Consider the following 19,465-nt stretch of genomic DNA (forward strand, 5'->3'; position numbering starts at 1 on the left):
TTTTGTGTTTTGTGTGTCGGTTTGACTTTTTGTGTGATTAATGTTAGCTCTTCCACGAGCCTCGATCTTGTATACAAAAAACAAAAAAAACAAAAAAACTGAAGGTCCAACTTCCAAAATAATAAATTTTCATCTGAAAAAACCGTCAATTTTCATCTGATTGACTTGGAAATTGAACAGCATTTGTGTATTGCGTCACTGAATTGGGAAACCAACTATTTTTGAGGTCAAAAGGTCAAACTTCTAAAATCATCACTTTTCATCCTGTTGACCTGAGCTTTGATCAAGATCGTAAATTTTAATCTTCATGAAATGGACAATTTGCTGTATCAGTGGAAACTTTTGGGGCGGGGGGGGGGGGGGGGGGCGGGATTTTGCAAGTATCGTGCTGCACATGACGTCTTCTTGTTATATCTTTGTGGCAGGCGCAACAAGCCTTAGGCAGCACCTGGGTCACCTGTTCATACATCCGGCCCTGCGTGTGAGCATGGGCTGCTTATAAGCTATGCATCCTGAACATTTTTTGACGAGGTGAAGTTTGAAAGAAGAAAATAAATTGGACAATGTTGTCCAAAAGCCATTGAACGAATCAAACGAGTTGGGCTTGAGCCAGTGTTAAAGTAAGAGAGTAAGACTGCATATATCAGAAGGGATTTCCAACAATCATGAGAGGTGTGTTTGTTGTGGTTGGTTAGGGTGTGGGGGAGGGAGAGAGGGGGGGGGGGCAAAGCAAGGGGGAGCAGAAGAGTGACTGACAGTACCTGGCTCAAACCAAAAAACAATTTGCATTTACCATATAACTAGTTTATTTTGCAAGATGATAGTGATAAGGTGCATCTTTCATTGTGAACCAAATAATAATAATAATAAAAAGGGGGTGGGGCCTCTTTAAAATGTCATAAATTTAATGCACAGCATGGTTAAACAGCACATGGGAATTCAATGTGGCTTGTATATGCATGTGGCTAAAACGAAAACCTGTAACAATCTACAATTCTTAGAGATTGACACTTGCAGCCACAGCCATCATTTATTTGTAACACGTCATCTTCATTGGATGCACAGAAGTTGCATGGTTTATACATACATATGATCACACTTACAGAAAACTTGAAATGACTTCATAGGTCGTCACCGACGGCTTGATTTTTTTTTTTTTCCTTTTGCTGATCTTTGGTTGGGACATAAAACATGATTCGGCGATTTGAACAACTCTTCAAAATAAAAAATAAAAAAACAACAAAAAAAAACGCTGAAAGTGAACTTTGTACACATCAGGAAGCAAACAATTATTCCACAACTTATGGATAGAGTATGGTTGATGTTATCGGTTATGCTGGTGATTTGTGCTACATTTGGTTTGGATGCTACAAGGTTAACGAGTTCAAAGTTGGCATTTTATGATATTGTCGGTGATGTCATGCTTGCCATTTCACAATCGCTTAAGGCATTTGCCAAAGTTGTTCTCAATTTACAGGCAAGTACACAAGAACAGCTCAAGTCGATTATGGACTGCATTCTGCTCGTACTACCTTGTACGTACTACGCAAGGTGAGCAAGAACACTAGCCGCAGAGAATGTCGTTCAGAATCCTCACAAGATGTGAATGACGCAACAAACTAAACAATAATGATAATAGCAATGAAAAACAAAAGGCTCGACAAACTTAAACGGATTTTAAAAAAAATGTTCAGGCTCATTTCTAACACAAGGTAGCCATCCATCATCAACAATTATGCACGAGGCTTAAATTCCAGTGGAAAAGTAAGATTGACCTAACAGGACAAAAACATACAGTATTTCAAAATCAGTTTTTTGACAAACAATTTTTTTTTTAATGTGGCATTCTCATGTGCGTATATATATATATGTTAGGGTCAAAAGACAAATTTCAGAAATTGGGAATTACTGGATCTTATCGAGCATAACAAAAACATACCTTTGTTTCCACTTTCTGACCTGGCCAAGGAAAAACTCTTTTTTAAGAATCATTTTTTAGGGGGACTGTCAAGTCGTTCACACCCCAGATGGTCGCACGCCCAGGACCTGCGGTGGAGTTGTAAAATGCTGGGCACGCTTGTGTGCGTATTGTAGACAAATGCCAATCTTACATGCAGGTAGGGTAAAATTATTGCTTTCAAAAAAGAAAATAAACCTCTAGGCATTGCAAACCTTGTAAAAATACGTGTATGGGGACTACATTTTAAATGTGTTGTTCAGGGGGAAAAAAAAGCATCCAAATTGTGGTGACGTCAATTGCCAAAGGCTGAAACTCTTCATAGACAAAGCAATTTCCTGTGTGGATTTGTGTGGGAAAGGTGAACACGATAAATATAAAACAAAAGGCCTTGTCATGCAAATTCTGTTTTTCTTTCATTTCCGACCTGGTGATAAATTAAATGGGAGTAAAAATGGGATAACCGTTTTTAAATTTAAAATTATGTCCAACTCACTTCCTTAATTTTTTGGGGACTTGTAGGTGGAAACAGATTTTTTAAAACCAAAAAAACATTTCCAGGCGTCATATTATTTTCACTTCATATACCGATGTGACAAAAATCCACCATTAGGCGGAGGGTTGGTCTGGCCTGTATCCACCATCTTTTCCATCGATTGATGCACTGCATCTTACTCTTCGGACAGAAACTGACTGAGTAAGCTTACTCAACGACACTCTCTCTCTCTTTCCTCCATACCTCCAGCTATCCTGCCCGAGTAAAACAATTCATGCAGTGAGGCAATTGCTAGAAAGCAGTTTTCCCTTTCTTCCTGGAAAGCTAACAACTGATGGGAACATGCAAAGCTCGTAACCATCGTTTTTCCCTACTCAGCAGAATTCAGCATGAGGCCCACTTGAGGTCTGAACTAGAAGGTGTTGCACCACCAACAAAACATTGGTGGCAGTTGGTAAAGTGTGTCTCTGGAACATTCATCACATGTTCCTGCTTTCTTGACGGATGAGGTGACGATGACAACTGAGGTTATGCTTAGGCTGACTGCCCTAATTTTGTCTTTGCTGTAAAGGCCAAGGTCTCTAATCCCACTCTTTCTGAACCAATCCCTACACTCTCTCACTGAAAACATCCTACATAATAGCATGCGAACTTCCCCTCTACCAAGGTGGAGACATTCCTGGTCTCTTTCAACTTAACTGCTACAGTCCTGACATCAGTGAAATAATACTCAAAAACTTGAACTCTTGTGTATTCCTGTTTTTCTGCTCTTAAGAATGGTGCCAATACTGCCCTTCAGCTGCCCCTCCCCCCCAATCATAAGCAAAGCAATGGATTAAATAATGGCAACAGACCTCGACTCATCTTTTTTCAAACCATATCTTCAACCATCAGTTTGGCTTCCACCCACATCATCCACCTTGGACATGCTGCTGTGTCAGCAATGGATGGATGCCCTCAGGGCAATCATACTAGACATCTCCAATGCATGTAATTCAGTCTGACACCACACCCTGATTTCCAAACTGTCAGCGAACAGTATCTGGAGTTCCCTTCTAGAATGGCTATCAGCAGGTTACTTTTTGATGGAATATTATTTCATGCTGTACCTCCAAAGGCTGGTGTCGCTCGAGGTAGTTTTCTGGGACCAATCTTTCCTTGATATACACAACACACCTATATCAATGGAAAATCCACTACACAGGGTAGTTGCACACCCCTTTGTCAAGCAGACTGCAGCCGCATCCTTCTCTTCCTATAGGGGGGAAAAAAACAACAAATGTTCATCTACCTGGAACATGTATTTTAGTGCAAGAAAGCCCAATATTCTCACTGTCCCTCCACAAGGAATGGCAGGCAGTTTATTTTTGTTGTCAGCCTCGAGTTGTGCAATCTATGGAGCTCCTTGCCTCACTAACAGCTATAAACCTGTCTTGGGCAGATATCTCCAAGGTGGCCACCAATGCCGGCTATTGCTTCATAACTATCTGCAGGGCCAAGGCTTTTCTCTGCCATCCTCAGCATATGATGGTAAGCAAAGCCTTCCTCCAGAGTATCATATAGAATATGGTTTCCCATTGTGGACTGGTACTGCTGTTTCCTATCCTGACCCACTTTGCATCATGGAACAGGAAGCAGAAGGGGTCGCAGTTTATGCTTCTTGCTCACCGGAGGCAGATTCATGGCCTCTGTCTTTTTTTTAAACCGGCTCTATTCTGGCCATGCAGGTGTTGAAAGACACAATGAGGATAATAACTAAGTATTCTGGTCATGTATTATGGTCATTATCTTGCTTTTTCACCGCTCCACACAACTCCTGCCCCTCCAGGGCTACAAGTATTCAACCATAAGCCCTTTCCTCATAACCCTCCACAAGCCAAACTCAATGCTCACCTCCATTCTTTCATACACGTCTGTTCTCTCCTGAGGAGGTCTATCGAAGTCCGATGTCTCAAAAATTTCCCTACAGGATTCCAAGTGTGCTGCCCATTGCCATCTCATAGTCTCTCCGAAAATTGAATTTGCAATTTCAATGGATTTTGATTTTTTTTTTTTCCCCTGAAGGTAGAGATTTTTTGCCTTGTTGATCCAGGATTGGCTGTGAAATGTCACAAATGAGAGAAGAAAAACCATCAGCTGTTCAATATTGGTTTTTTTTTGGTAATACAGTAATTTGCTTAAAAGCAGTACAAATATGATAACATTTGTAATTAGCCTAAACAAAACAAAATCAATTATTGTACCATAAGGGATGTTGTTAGCTCTTATTGAAGCTCAGCAAAGTATGCATGTGAACTTCATAAAATTATTATTTTGAGGTTCTTTAATCAAAATTGCAATTAATTTGTTCAGCTATATTAGTGATGGAGCTATTTCTTGTGGGATCTCTAATTAAGGCATTTGCACAACCCATAACACAGACAAGATTTAACTGCATATTCTGTTCTAGTAACATCACCCTGTGTTGAGGGCAGAATCTGCCTTCAATTGCAGAATCTGTACAGGTAACCCACCCTCCCTCCCCCAATTCCAATTTCTTTCTAGTTCTGGTGTGGGTATAAAGTCAGATTGTGGTTTCAGTTTTTCTTAGATGTCAATATTTTTGATAGGGGCCTGCCAGTATATTAGAGAAATGGTGTCGAGGGTGGGGTCCTGTAATGCATGACCACCTTTATAATCATTACTTCATTTTTAACAAATATGGTTACAATGCGATGAGAAAAGATTATGCTAAGTTTGTATGCTGCCTCTATTCCCAAGCACAAAATGCTGGGATCACAAGAGATGTCAATACTGGTCATTTTGCCAAAAGTAGGATAAAAATGAAGGCCTTTGACCCAAGTCTGGCAGCTTGGCTTTTCACGTCAAACGGGCCAATCACCAGAAACTGGAATGAAGAAGAGCATTCAGAGCCAAGCAGAATCTGCCCTCACCCTTTGGTCGTGGGTGAGACGTCAAAGATGGCACTTCAGTCGACAACTGATGATTTAAGAAGTAACGTCAAAAAGAGGTCTGATGGAACTTGGTCGTCACTGTGCTCAGCCTGCCTGCTGTCGAACTGATTGTATATGCGAAGTAACTGGACTTGCCTGTATAGAGGCATGTGCAATACAGTGACTGTGAAAATCCAAGCAATCACTTGGTCTGGGATGATGATGCAGACAAATCACGCATCATACTTTTTACTGAGTGTGTCATATGCGTGTTAGCCAGATAAATATAAAAATGTACTAGAAATTATAGTATCAAGAAGATTCTGTTTGCAACATATTCACGTATCCTGATTCTGGCTGATTGTACATCTTACTTACAGCTACTGATGTATGTGAAGGGGTTAATATATAAGTATATGCTTCACGTAATAAACTCGTCGTGTGCTGCTGGAATAATGTAATCATACAAGATGATACATTTTCAGGGTGGTTCATAAAACTGATTGAAGCTGTTAAAATGTATGATTATTATTTATTTATTATCCAGAGGCAACTCCAATAACATTCCAAGTACTAGCAAAGCTCAAATGTATATATTAAAAGGGTCATCATCAATGGACTTATTAACACCTTGTTTGCCAAAAATAATCTGATAATATGGTGTACAGGGGGTGGACTGAAAGTCACAATAGCCCTCCCCAGTAAAGCCTTCATTCTTAAACCGTTGTAATATACAGGTTTTGTTGTGCAGTATTTACAATAATTAATCAGTCATTGTATCTGCATGTGTCCCGGTGTGTAGCCTGGTTTAGAATAGGTACACCGTATCCCTGCGTGTCGTAAGAGGTGACTGAGAGGGTTGGCGTCAGGAAGGGCATCCGGCCATAGAAACATTGCCTCAAAAAGAGAACCATGACAATTACAACTACATGTGGGCAGCGTACAGCCTGAAGTGGAGATCGGTTTCTGAGGTTTGGGACATGGAATGTAGGGACAATGACAGGGGGATCAGGAGAAGTGGTGGAAGTATTGGTCAGAAGAAGAGTGGACATATGTTGTGTGCAAGAGACGAGATGGAAGGGAAGTGGTGTGAGAATGGTGAAGGGAGGGCAGGGACAGAAATACAAGTTTGTGTGGCAAGGGTGCCTGGAGAGCGTGAATGGTGTTGGTGTCCTGTTTTCAGAGGAGTTTGTAGACAGTGTGGTGAGTGTGACTAGAGTGAGTGATAGGTTGATGATGGTGAAAATGATGATTGGAAAGCTCTTGGTGAACGTCATCTCGGGATATGCTCCGCAGGTTGGTCGGAGCGATGAAGAGAAGGACAAGTTCTGGTGTGCGATAGAGAAGCTGATGGAAAACGTGAAAGATGAGGAAGTTGTTGTGGTAGGAGACCTAAATGGACATGTGGGAAGGAGTATGGACGGTTTTGAGGGAGTTCATGGGGGTTACAGATATGGTGTGAGAAATGGAGAAGGTGAAAGGATTTTGGAGTTTGCTGATGGAGCTGATTTGTTGATTTGTAATACTCAGTTCCAGAAAGAGGACAATAAGCTTGTTACATACACGTCAGGTGGGTCGACGACAACTGTTGACAACCTGATGGTGCGTAGGCGAGATAGGGGGCACCTCCGGGACACAAAGGTGATCCTGGGGGAGGAGGCTGTTTCACAGCCCCACTTGGTTGTCTGCGACATAAGGGTGAAAGGTGCGAGGAGAGCTCGGCGGGTGAAGTACCAAGTGAGAATGAAGGTGTGGAGGTTGAAAGAGGTGACAGTAAGGGAGGCATTAAAAGAGAGGCTGAGTAGGGTAGAGGATGATGTGGTTGAGCTTGAAAGTAGTTGGATGTCAATGAAAGATAGTCTGTTGAGAGCCGTTGGTGAGGTATGTGGATGGACAAAAGGATCACCGAGGCACTCGGAAACATGGTGGTGGGATGATGAAGTTGGAAAGAGGATTGACGAGATGAGGAAGAAGTTCAAGGAGTGGCAGAAGGCGAAGGGTACGGGAGCAGAAAAAGCAGAGCATGAAAGTTATAAGGCAGCCAAGAAGGCTGCAAAGAAAGAGGTAGCAAAGGCGCAGGAGGCATGTAGGAAAATGTTCGGAGAACGCTTGGATTCGGAAGAGGGTCAGAGAGCGGTATTCAGGATTGCAAAGCAGATAGCGAAAGAGAGGTGTGATGTGATGGGGGTGAGTTGCTTAAAGGATGAAGTGGGACAAATCGTTGTGGACCCAGATGGAATTAAAGGAAAATGGAAAAGATATATGGAAATGCTGTTGAATACAGAGAATGAATGGGATGGCAACATAGAGAGTAACCCAGTTTTAGGACCGGCAGAGAAGATAACTGAGAAGGAGGTTGAGGAAGCGATAAAAGCAATGAAGAGTAGAAAAACGGGAGGGCCGACGGGAGTTGTGGGAGATATGTTGAAGGCAGCAGGAAGTTGGAGTGTGAAGAGAATGACAGAGATCTGTAATCTGGTGGTGAAAGAAGGCCGCATTCCAGTGGTTTGGGAACTGAGTACCCTCGTCCCTCTATAAAAGGGGAAAGGTGACCCTCTGGAGTGTGGCTCGTACCGAGCGATAAAGTTATTGGAGCATGGAATGAAGGTATTGGAAAGGGTGTTGGAGAGGAGGATAAGGAAGAAAGTGAAGTTCGACGAAATGCAGTTTGGATTTATGCCAGGAAGAGGAATGACAGATGCGCTTTTTATTGTGAGGCAGTTGCAGGAGAGGTACATGGAGAAGAGGAAGAAGTTGTTTCTTGGGTTTGTTGATCTGGAGAAAGCATTCGATAGGGTTCCACGCGAAGTATTGACATGGGTATTGAGGAAGTTAGGAGTGGAGGAATGGTTGATCAGAGTAGTGATGGCAATGTACAAAAGAGCGCGCACAGCTGTAAGGACGAAGGATGGGAACAGTGGTGAGTTTGAGGTGAAGGTGGGAGTGCATCAGGGGTCGGTACTAAGTCCACTACTATTTGTAGCTGTGATGGAGGTGCGGGCTCAGAACGTAAAGGAGGATTTACCATGGGGGTTGTTGTATGCAGATGATCTGGTATTGATTGCAGAAAGTATGGATGGACTGAAGGAAAAGATGAACAAGTGGAAGGAATGTATGGAGCCTAAAGGTCTGAAGGTGAATATCGGAAAGACGAAGGTGATGGCAAGTGGTAAAGCATGTGGTGAGGTGGAAAGAACTGGGAAGTGGCCATGTGGTGTGTGCCGGAAGGGTGTCGGAGTGAACTCCATTCAATGTACAATGTGCGCTGAGTGGGTTCATCAAAAATGTAGTGGTCTGAGAGGATCATTAACCAGTGTGGCAGCTACATTCAAATGTAAGGTGTGCACAGAGGGGGCTGCAGATGGAGGAAATGTTGAGTTGGATCTTGGAGACGGCGTGAAGCTGGAAGGTGTGAAAACATTTTGCTACCTCAGAGACATGCTGAATGGAGAAGGTGGATCAGACTCGGCAACGGTTGCTAGAGGGAGATGTGCATGGAAGAAGTTTCGGGAACTGACTGGCATGCTGATGAGGAGGGGAGTGTTGTTGAAGCTGAAGGGAAAGGTGTATGCTGCATGTGTGAGAAGTGTTATGATTTACGGGAGCGAGACATGGGTAATGAACGTAGAGCAGCAACCAAGGCTGGAAAGGGTGGAAATGCGAATGGTTCGGTGGATGTGCGGAGTATCGTTGAGAGAGGAAGACAAATGATGAATTGCAAAAGATGATGGGAATAGAGCCTGTGGTTGATGCTGTGAAGAGGAACAGGTTGAGATGGTTTGGTCATGTGTTGAGGAAGGATGAAAGTGACTGGTTGAGAAGAGTGATGGAAATGAATGTAGAAGGAAGTAGAGGACGGGTAAGACTTGACTAAAGATGGTGGAAGAAGAAATGCGGGCAAGGGGGTTAACAAGGAGAGATGCAGAAAATAGGGCAAAATGGAGAAGATCGTCATGGGGACCGCAAGGCTAACCCCTGTTCTAGCAGGGAAAATGGCCTTAAAATGCATGTTGTGTTGTTGTTGTTGTATCTGCATGTGCTCTATCATCCTCCTTAATTATTGTAAGTACTGTAGAACCCCAACATTCACAGGGAATACATTCCTGAAAAATGCCGCGAATGTCGGGGCATTGTTTCAATGGGAAAAAGGGAGATAGGTTCCTGACGGTTTGTGATTCATAAGTGGAAATAAAAAAAATCCCATGAAAAACCACGAATATACCCACAAAAAGGTGAAGCACAGAGCCGCAAATGTCGAAGCAGGTCAGAAAAACTGTGAAAACGCGAAGCACAGGGCCGTGAATGTACTAGTAGGTCAAATTTTATCAATCGTGAATGCTGGGACTGTGAATTTTTTTTTTTTTTTTAATTTTTTTTTTGTATACTGAATCGAGGCTCGTGAAAGAGCTAACATTTATTTCACAAACAAATCAACCAGACAAACAAAACACACAAAAAGAGGGAGCGGAAGACAAGATGGGGAGAGAAGGGGAAGCACACAACCACAACATTTGAGAGCAGGGAGAAGTGTGGTAGGGAGAGGGCTTGGGGGCAGGAGGCGTGGGAGGGGGAGGGCGGGGGGGAGAGGTATAAAACACAAGGGGACCGAAATTAGCGGGGGTAGAAAAGATCAAGGTTTTGGATGGGGGAGGATAAGAGATGGTGGTGAACAGCTGTTTTAAAGACCTGGAGGGTGCAGTGGGATTGAAGAGAGTGAGGGAGTTTGTTCCAGAGGTGGGAGAAAAGAGGAATGAAGGAGTGAAGGTGAGCAAAAAGTCTTGATTTTGGCAGTTTAACCATAAGAGGGTTGCAGGCAGATCTTGTGCGACCTGTAGGAATATTTGGGGGACAGAGCCCAGAGAGGGCTGGGGGGGCAAGGCCAGAGAGGAGTCGGTAGAAGACGGAAAGACCACCAACCTGCCTGCGGTGAGTGAGTGAAAGGCCCTTGGAGTTAGCTTCATCGCGGGAGATTCCAATGATTCTGAACGCTTTGGTTTCAACAGCGTGAAGACGGGCTAGGTGTGAGGCAGGAGCACCAGACCAGAGGGGAGAGCAGTATTCCATTGAGCTGCGGATGAAAGCCTTGTATGTGGTGAGGAGCTCAGGTGTGCCAAGGAAGGACTTCGTACGACGGAGGATGCCAAGTCGGCGACTGGCTTTGGAGGCCAGATTTGAAATGTGGTTTTCCCAGGAAAGATCATGGCAAATAGTGAGACCCAAAAGCTTGAGTGACAGAACTTCTTGGAGAGGATTATTCAGAAAGTGGATGGGAGGGTTTTCCAGTCGGTCTTTTCGGAGAGATATCGTAAGAGTGTGAGATTTATCAGGATTGAAAGACATGTTCCATTTGTTTGCCCAGTCTGTGATTTTGTCCAGGTCTGCAGAGAGTGAGGAGGCTGCAGACTGCCGATCTGAGGGATGAGGAATGGAGCGACAGAGAGTAGAGTCGTCAGCAAAGAGATAGAGAGGATTTTCAAGAGAGTCAGAGAGATCATTGATGAAGACCAGAAAAAGCACAGGGCCCAGAACACTACCTTGGGGAACTCCAGCCTGAACAGGAAGAGGAGATGAGAGAAACCCATTCAGGGCCACACGTTGACTACGACCAGAGAGGAAGTCCGCCAGCCATGCCTGGAGATTTCCATGGATACCAAAGGAGGAGAGTTTGGTGAGCAGAGCAGGGTGCCAGACCGTATCGAAGGCACGTGAAATGTCAAGGGAGACAGCTCTAATTTCCTGTTTGGTGTTGAGGACCTCCATCCATTGTTGAGAAAGCAGAAGCAGCATGTCCAGAGTAGAGTGACCAGGTCTGAAACCAAATTGATGATCAGAGATCAAGCCATTGGAGAAGAGGAAAGATTTCATATCTGAAGCAATGATGGATTCCATGACTTTGCTGATAATTGGGAGAAGGCTGATTGGTCTGTAGTTGCTGGGATCTGTTTTTGCACCTTTTTTGTGCAAAGCGGTGATGTTGGCTGATTTCCAAGCAGATGGCAGATGACCTTGAGCAAAAGAGAGGGTGAAGAGAACAGAAAGAGGGAGTGAAAGAGCAGAAGAACATGATTTTAGGACCCGTGGGCTGATGCCGTCAGGACCAGTTGCAGAATCAGAGTCGAGGGTTGACAGAAACTTTTCCACCTTGTCAGGAGGAAAGGACAGGAGGAATGTTGAGGTCCGAGGGTGCTGTACAATACAACGGTATATTAAAAGAGTTTAAGAATGAAGGCTTTAATGGGGAGGGGTAAAGCGACTTTCAGGCCACCCTAAAGATGTGGCACATTTGCTTTTGAGATGTCTAGTTTCAGTTCTGTTCTTAACCTGACTACAAACTGTTGGATTGATGCTCCGTATGCAGTGGGTTGCTTCAAAAAGTAGTGCTGCGGTCCTTTTGGTGGATATGGGGGCGTTAAAGTAATAGATAGTAATAGTTTCGAGCTTTGCCAAAGAGGAAGCACCTGTTACAAATATATCAAATCTGTTTAATGTTAACCCACCCCCATATTTCTGTAACTTGGAGACAGACACCTATCACAAATATTTACCTTTTGAATCTGTTACTAAAATCTGACTTTATACCTACCCTAGAAAGGCTCAGGGGGTTTTGCTACAATTTGACATGCAGTCACACCTTGTCTGTGGTGTCGGTTGTGCAACACCATTTAGAGATGTGCTCTGTTACTAGACTATATGTCTATTTTTGAATTAACATTTCGAAAATGATGAACCAACCAACGTGCTCTTCCTGTGATAATCAAATTAACCACCTCTATGACCGATCACAAATACTCGATATCCTACCAAAGTTCCAAATAATTCATTTCAAAGATGAATACTTATTCCAAATAAAGACTTCATCTCTGTCACTACTTTTGCAAAGTTTAAGATGCTCGAAAGCTGACACGCATTATTAACACAACACATTGCAAAACTTTCTGTAAACAGGCATTTCTTCAATCCTCTGTCATTTCCCTCCATCCTATCCCCAACAATGCAATTGCGCTGTTGTATGAAATGCGATGACATGCCAAGGATATTTAAAGGGTATGGGTGGGGAAAGGGGAGAAGTGTTTAATTCATAAACCAGAAACCATTTTTGGGCCCAATTGTAAGCTGGTGAGAATAAATGGGAAATACAAATCACAGTGGGATAAAACAATAAGCATGTTGATGGAAAGCTGTAAGAACGCATCATCCTTCATACCAGGGAAGTTATACAAAGGCATGACACTCACTACCTACAAAGTCCCGAATGACTGCTACAATGAGGCTGAAACATCACACCTGAGCCGTCGTTTATGGACAAAACCTTCAAGGTCAGTTATACCAGTAGTGTTTATGTCTTTTACAAACTTTCTTGCAAGACGCCTGCTATGTCAACATTTTATACAATTAGTACAATAACAACAGGGAATTACGAGTTTGCATTTTGGTTAAAAACAAAAAAAGAAGAGAAATTAATTCTCTCTAAATTCATCATAATGCTGTTTTGGAAGAAAACACAGAGGTTTAATTGGTATAATTAAATAAATTAAACCTTTTATGAACCAAATATCTGGTACAGCAATTTGACAAACCATTGTACAAATAACTTTGTAGTGACTTTCAAAAGCACTGTTATTCAAACCTGGAAAATAACATGTACTTTCCAGTCTCCAAAGCTTTACTATACCTAGTTCCAGCACTTACTTTCATTTCGCCCGTCTAAAACGTTTAGTTCGGTACCAAAATATAGGACAGAACAATCTAACCTATCAAACACCACCAAAGTAGCCTCGTAAAACTCGCACAATTAACATGCAATGCTATGTCATCTTCAAAATCCCATGTCTACTTTGTTGTCAGTTCCTGTCAGACTTTGCAATCCCAAGCAATACAAACCACTTCCGTGGAATCACACCTATCGGGACGAGACGCAATCAAAGTAACGACCGTTTAAACAGCCGAACAGTTCCCACCTTGCACGTGCAAGCTTTTACTATGGCCAGAATTTGCAACCGTAAATATCGCTTTGTCTGCAAGTAGCGTTATGAAATCTAAGTGAATGGGAGATAATATACCTTTTGTAATACTGTGACTGGGAGGGGAAATTTGGGGGTGAAAGGGCGATTCAGACAAGATTCCAATCTTGTAGGTAAAATTAAAACTCCATTTTTGATTTCTGTCAAAGTGTCACCTCAAATAAAATAATGCTGATGTTTAACAGAAGTTCAAAAAAAAAAGGAAATAAAGATTTAAAAATATTTAAATGACAATCCAAAGAACGTGTTGGATAACAGCAACTGGATCTTCAACATAGGTTTGAAGCAAGACTACACGGTTCAGATGCTAGGCAGAGAGGCATTTTGGGAACAACCAATGAAAGGAATACAATTCTACAAATGCGATGAGAGATGATCAAACCAATCACACTTGCTTTTGTTTTTGCAGTCATCTCTCATCCCCCTCCACCCACAACCCCAAACCACTTTAGCGATTAATTTTGCAGATTTTGATCAATCCCTCAATTTCCATCTTCAAACCCAGAGAAACGAGTGCAGGCTTTGAACACATTTTAGGCACACAGGGGATGTCATCATCATCATGAAGCTAGAATTCACAATAAAAAAAAACAAAAAAAAAACCAAGGGAAAGAAAATAATAAAAACAGGGTTTGGACCGTCAACACAGTTCAGGAAAATGAAATTTTCAAATATTAAAACGCACCATCAATATTACATGTAATAAGTTAACTATAACTTTTGATACAAGGTGAAAGAAAAAAAAAGAAAAAAAAAAGAAAAAATATATATATATACAGAAAATTCAACCTTTATACGACTACGATGACAAAGACGGTACCTTAGTTTTCAATTTATGTTCCCTGAACGCGAACACACTTGCATCATGTTTTGCTTAATCAATTAGCTGGATCAAAATCCACATTTCATGAACACTGGTCATGTCTACACCTCGATAGTAAAAAATGAGAAAAAAAAAAGGAAAAAAAAAAGCAGCTCCGCCAGAGAAAGTATTCATCTCTGCACAAGGGAAGGCAGGAGATCAATTTTGAAAGGTTTCCTAATAGAAACACCAGTAACAGCTTGAACAAACCGACAGAGGTGCCGTCAGAACACACACAAGTCAAGTATTAAGGCTCTGTTTGGCAAATGCTAACTACTACAAATATTTTTTATTTATACAAAACACCTTAGAATGTACTGGGAAAAGCATGGTTAAGAAAGAAGTGACAAAAAATAAAAACGAACTTTGGACTACCTACAAACTATTCGGTTTGGCCTAGATGTGACACATGTGAGCGAAACAAATCAAAGTAAAGCTTTCACTTATTAAAGACGACAGTCCACAAAGACCGCACAAAAAAAACGGTCATAAAGAACAAGCCGTTTGCATTAACGAAGACAGACCATGGTGGCAGGACAGCCATATACTGTATATCCATTCAGCGCATTCCGAGGTCCACGCTATTATGCTTTTGAGATGCAGCAAGAGAGTGCTGTAAAGGCAGCAAGAGAGTGCTGTAAAGGCAGCAAAGTTCATCACGACTTTGTTATCATCAATTAACAGAACCTACTTAGATGGAAAAATAAACAAAACAAAAGCATTATCCAGATGGCAGGTTGCCATTTGCTTGGTTGATAACAATCCAAGGTGAACCAACCATACATGGTCCAACTGTCCAGGAAGCGCTGCATTCATCTGCTCCGTTACCACCAGTTACAACTGCTCATCTCCCAGGTATAGCTCAAGGATGCATCCAGCTTTTGACCAGTCAAAATACCTGCAATCTACACGTCCAAATATAACTGCTATTTCAAACCTGCTGTGTATGTTGTTTCACAAGCATATGATCACGAGCATATTTGAATAACTTTCCTCACAAATTACACTTCGACCATCTTCTCTATTTCTGATGAAAAGGAAGCAACATGGACATATTCCTGAAAACAGAAACCAAGGCTGTGTTTAGCGGTTGCAGACGTCTTCATAAACTTGCACCCCAACTACAGTCCAAATTTATGGCAGCTCCTACCTTCTTTGAGTTAAAGGGAAGACAGGTTGGAAATGGTAACCTTTGGGTTGAAAGGCAAGATGTAAAACTTCTGTGGAAACTTCAGGCTCCTTTGCTTATCAAGTGGCTTCCTCTCAAGCCTCAACCCCCAGCTTCCACCCTTATCCCTTCTTTCCACAAAACGAAAAACGCACTCACATTTAAAAAAAACATTAATACAACAAATCAATCCAGAGAAGGTTCATCAGTGCATTCCGAGTGCACATCAGGCTCGGATACAGGTAAAAGGGAATTGTCGAAGGGGAAGCCACGAGACTGCAAACAGACACGCCGCCGATGAGCCATGAGGTTGTTGCGGTTAATGAACCGTTTTCCACAGATGTCACATCTGAAGAGGCACACTCCAATGTGGATCAGTGCGTGCTTTATTACGTTGCTAAGGTAGTTGCACTGCCGGCCGCACACACGGCACGACCGCTTTTCTGTATCAACGTGTGATTTGGCATGTCGGCGCACAGCCAGGAACTTCTTGGGCAAGGAAAGGCCACACACGCGACAGTACACGCTATCTCCAGCACCTACAGATTCAGCGAAAATGTCTTCACCCTCTGCCGTGCTCGAGTCCTCATGGCCAAAACTCAGAGAGTCTCCATGCATCAAGGTAGTGGTGGAGGAAGGTGGAACAGAGCCAACTTCACTGCTTCCCGCTGTAGCATGCGTCAGTACGTGATCGAGTCCTTCCGATGGCTGACTGAACGAGCGACTGCAAACGGGGCAGCTGAGTGTGGTTTCGTCAAAATGGGAAGACGCGGTGTGCTCTCGAAGCTGAGCCTCAAGCATGAGTTCTCCACACACGCCACACACCACACGACGCTCCACTGATAGACGTCGTAAGAAATCCTCCACTGTGAATGCAGGCACGGCACGCCAATTGCTTGCAGATGCTGTTGAGTGGCCAGGGCTGTCCTTCACAACCACCTCTTCTGCCACAGCTGCTGGTACAGAACTTATGGGCAGCTCCAAGTCGCCATTTGCCATTGTGCTAGTGGCATTCTTTGTGCCAAAGTAGGAGTTGTCTTCGAGAGGCTCTGGTTTGATGTTACAAATTACAGGAAAAGGAGGCGTTTGTTTATCAGTAGAATCTTTCACAAGCGACAACTGTTCCTCATCATCAACACCATCTGGACAAGATAAGAGTGTGCGGCTGTCTTCACTGGGTCGCAACAAGGGTCTAATGATACGCTTCCGTGGGCGTCGACGTGGACCTCTTTGAGAAAGTCCAATGCCCCGATTAAAGCAGAACTGGTCACCGCTGATGGAACACGGTTCACTCACAAGGATGCAACCATCACTCTTGCCTGCGGTGTCATCCATTGCCGAAACTGGAGCTATTTCAGACTCCTCTGCTTCTTCACGAAATGGCGAAACATCTCGACTGCTGCTGCCAACGCCAACATTGCTGCCGGGGTCACTGTCTGAAGGTTCCAGAAGGAATTCTAATGGCACCATACGCTGGCAAATGTCTTCAAGGCAGTCAAGACCCAATGCCTTAGCAGCATGGTAGAGCAAACGTACGTCCGAACGATCGGCACGCACACTACCTCGGTAGACAAAGTCCAACACCTGATCAAAGGTCTTTATGGACACAAAATCTAGTACGAAGGGACCCAAAGTGCTACAGGGCTCAGCAAGAAACAGCGAACGGAAGTATCGACAGGTGCTGCTCAGTACAGCCTTGTGAGCCAAATACCGACGGCTCTGCACCTCGACGACCACATCACAGAAGGAGCCCGTAAGCCGCAGCTCACACAGCTCCCGCAGTAGATCTGGCAAATGGCGCTCGTAAGTCAGCTCCATCTCAGGCTCCGCCACCATTAGTGCCATCACTTTGTATGGAATAAAAAAAAAAGAAATACAAAGTTGGTGATCATTGTGCTTGGTAAAACATTGTTGCATTTAGAAATGCTTTTGACTTTAAAAATAGTATTGTCAGTGGGCAGAGGTGGGGGGAATCAGCAACTCCTGCTTAAACTCTAACACTCTCTAAACACAATGAGGATTGAGAAAGTTAACAAACCAATAAAAACATTATTGAAAGAACAATGCCAAACATTAAGACACAAGTTGGATTTCAAAACATGGGCAACAAAGAAGATGGACTCCACATCTGAATCTGAATTCAAAAATATATCTTACATCAATTTATATCATATTGTTGTGGATCCGGGGGTCGGCGCTCCCCTCACCAAGGGGGGTAAGGGGGGGGGAGTTAATCCCCATGTCTTTCAAACTGGCCGATCCCCCAGTCCTGGAAATTATGACGTCACTTCCGGTCGGGAGTAGCCAGGGTGATTGGTCAATAAAGTCCCAAATACCTGAGTGCTATCCCTGGCCGTAAAGCGAGGAGATAACTCCGACCCGGGCCGCAGCGTTAATGGATACGCTGAGCGAAGCGAGCTGCGACTCGGGCCGTTAGCAAAAAGACTAACCCGATTCTGAGCGGTTCTAATCGTGCCATGTATACTCAATGGGGAAAAGACAAAGACGATCGGATGAGAGGAAACCAAAAGGTAAGGAAAGAACAAATATGGTTTATTACTATACTACTAAAAGAGGAAACCAAAGAAGGGCATATACAAGAAGAAGAGCAAAAGGACACAGGGCAAGCTTACACAGTCTTAAATATCACGCCCAGCACAATACAGACAGACTTACACGAAAGGGGAATCACAGGAAGGAGGAGAAGGTCCAGGCAGATGGCAGGGGAGGAAGGTCCGGGCAGATGGTTCAGGCGTTGAGGTCCGGCTCCAGGTTCACGCTTTGGTTCCGCGGAGAAACCCGGCAGGCAGCGGCGGTTGGTATTGCCGGCGCGAGCGGACCGACTCTCTCACTCAACTTCGTGTCTGGTCTCGTTCTTTGGCTCCTTGGCTCTCCCTTCTGCTCTGTTGAAGTAGTCCCACGCGGGCGCTTATATCACGTGCTCGCGTATCAAGGCGCATGCTTTTTAGGTCCGCCTACCAGTGAACACGCCTCGGCCCTGATTGGTCGCGAGTGTTCACCGGCTCCTCCCTTTGTGACACGTTGATGGGGCCATGCCTTGCTCCGACAACTCCTCCCCCTTTTTCTCCAGCTTGACCGCGTGGTTAATGGCGTTTGAGCCAGGCAGCGAACGCTGCTGGCAAGCAAGGGAACACAATTTGGAGGGAGGCAAGCCGCAAAATGAACAGGATTGAACAAGGGGCCTAGGTTATTTGATTAATACAACGCAGAGTCAAGCTATTGGAAACAGAGCCTTACCTGAAACACATACTAATGAAATAACTGAAGAAGTTCCTATGGTGTCCTACGTGTTGCTCGTGGACTAACTATGGGTGCAACCTTTTAAAATGAAGATAATTATTTACAAAAATTATTATTTACAAGTGCCGGTTCTAAAAACCGTAACACTGCACCCTCCTTTCCTCCAGGCACGTCCCGTGGCGACAAAACTTTAACTTAATGTGACACTCAGGTGTAGTAACCCTCTACCTTTAACCTCACCCTGAGTGCGACATTTTAAAAACTAGATATGTCCCGCCTGCTGCGTTGCATTCTACCTGACTCACGCCCACAGACTAACCGAATTCGGAATTAATTTTCAAACTAAACATTTACGGTGGGGGAGCATTATTTACAAAGACTAGTATTATATTTGGATTATTTACAAAACTACACCCAGGACCTGTCTTTTTGGGACACAAAAGCAGAACTTTTGAAAAGAGGAAAGGTCATGCCGTCCACTGCACTGATACACCATACCACAAGCACCGATCAACAAAATGCACCAAAAGCACCATAACACAGAAAATGCCCCAAGCATGAAAATGCACAGTCAATACATTTTAAAATAATAAATGAGGTGTCTGATGTCTTTTCTCCTCTGCTGGGCCGATGTTTCTGGTTGATCTTCACGCTTGCTGCCTATTTAATAATAAAAAGGGCACAACCAGCGCCCACTTTTATTTTTTTTAAATTATGGCCAGCAGGGGCCAACTAAAGTGGTCCACCTGCATGGCTTAGGTGCCACC

The 19,465-nt window shown here is 43.5% G+C and overlaps 1 protein-coding gene across 2 annotated transcripts in view; it reads right to left on the minus strand.

Annotated features, from left to right (window-relative positions):
- Positions 1–887: 887 nt before the first annotated feature.
- The window catches only part of LOC137420930 (uncharacterized), a 51,269-nt gene continuing 32,691 nt past the window's right edge, over positions 888–19,465 (minus strand). The window contains exons 2-3 of one of the 2 annotated variants that reach the window (XR_013622452.1): positions 1,940–17,284; positions 888–1,775 (exon numbers count right to left, since the gene is read on the minus strand). Coding sequence is in view for 1 of the 2 variants with exons in the window: in XM_068106451.2 (XP_067962552.2) it covers positions 15,624–17,282 (1,659 nt within the window). In the remaining variant the exon portion in view is untranslated. Of the gene's footprint in view, positions 17,285–19,465 lie in introns of both variants that reach the window. The other variant, XM_068106451.2, reaches the window with a different exon arrangement.

This window comes from Myxine glutinosa, chromosome 2, assembly GCF_964187855.1.
Source record: "Myxine glutinosa chromosome 2, kmMyxGlut1.1, whole genome shotgun sequence".
In the NCBI taxonomy this organism is placed as follows: Eukaryota; Metazoa; Chordata; class Myxini; order Myxiniformes; family Myxinidae; genus Myxine; species Myxine glutinosa.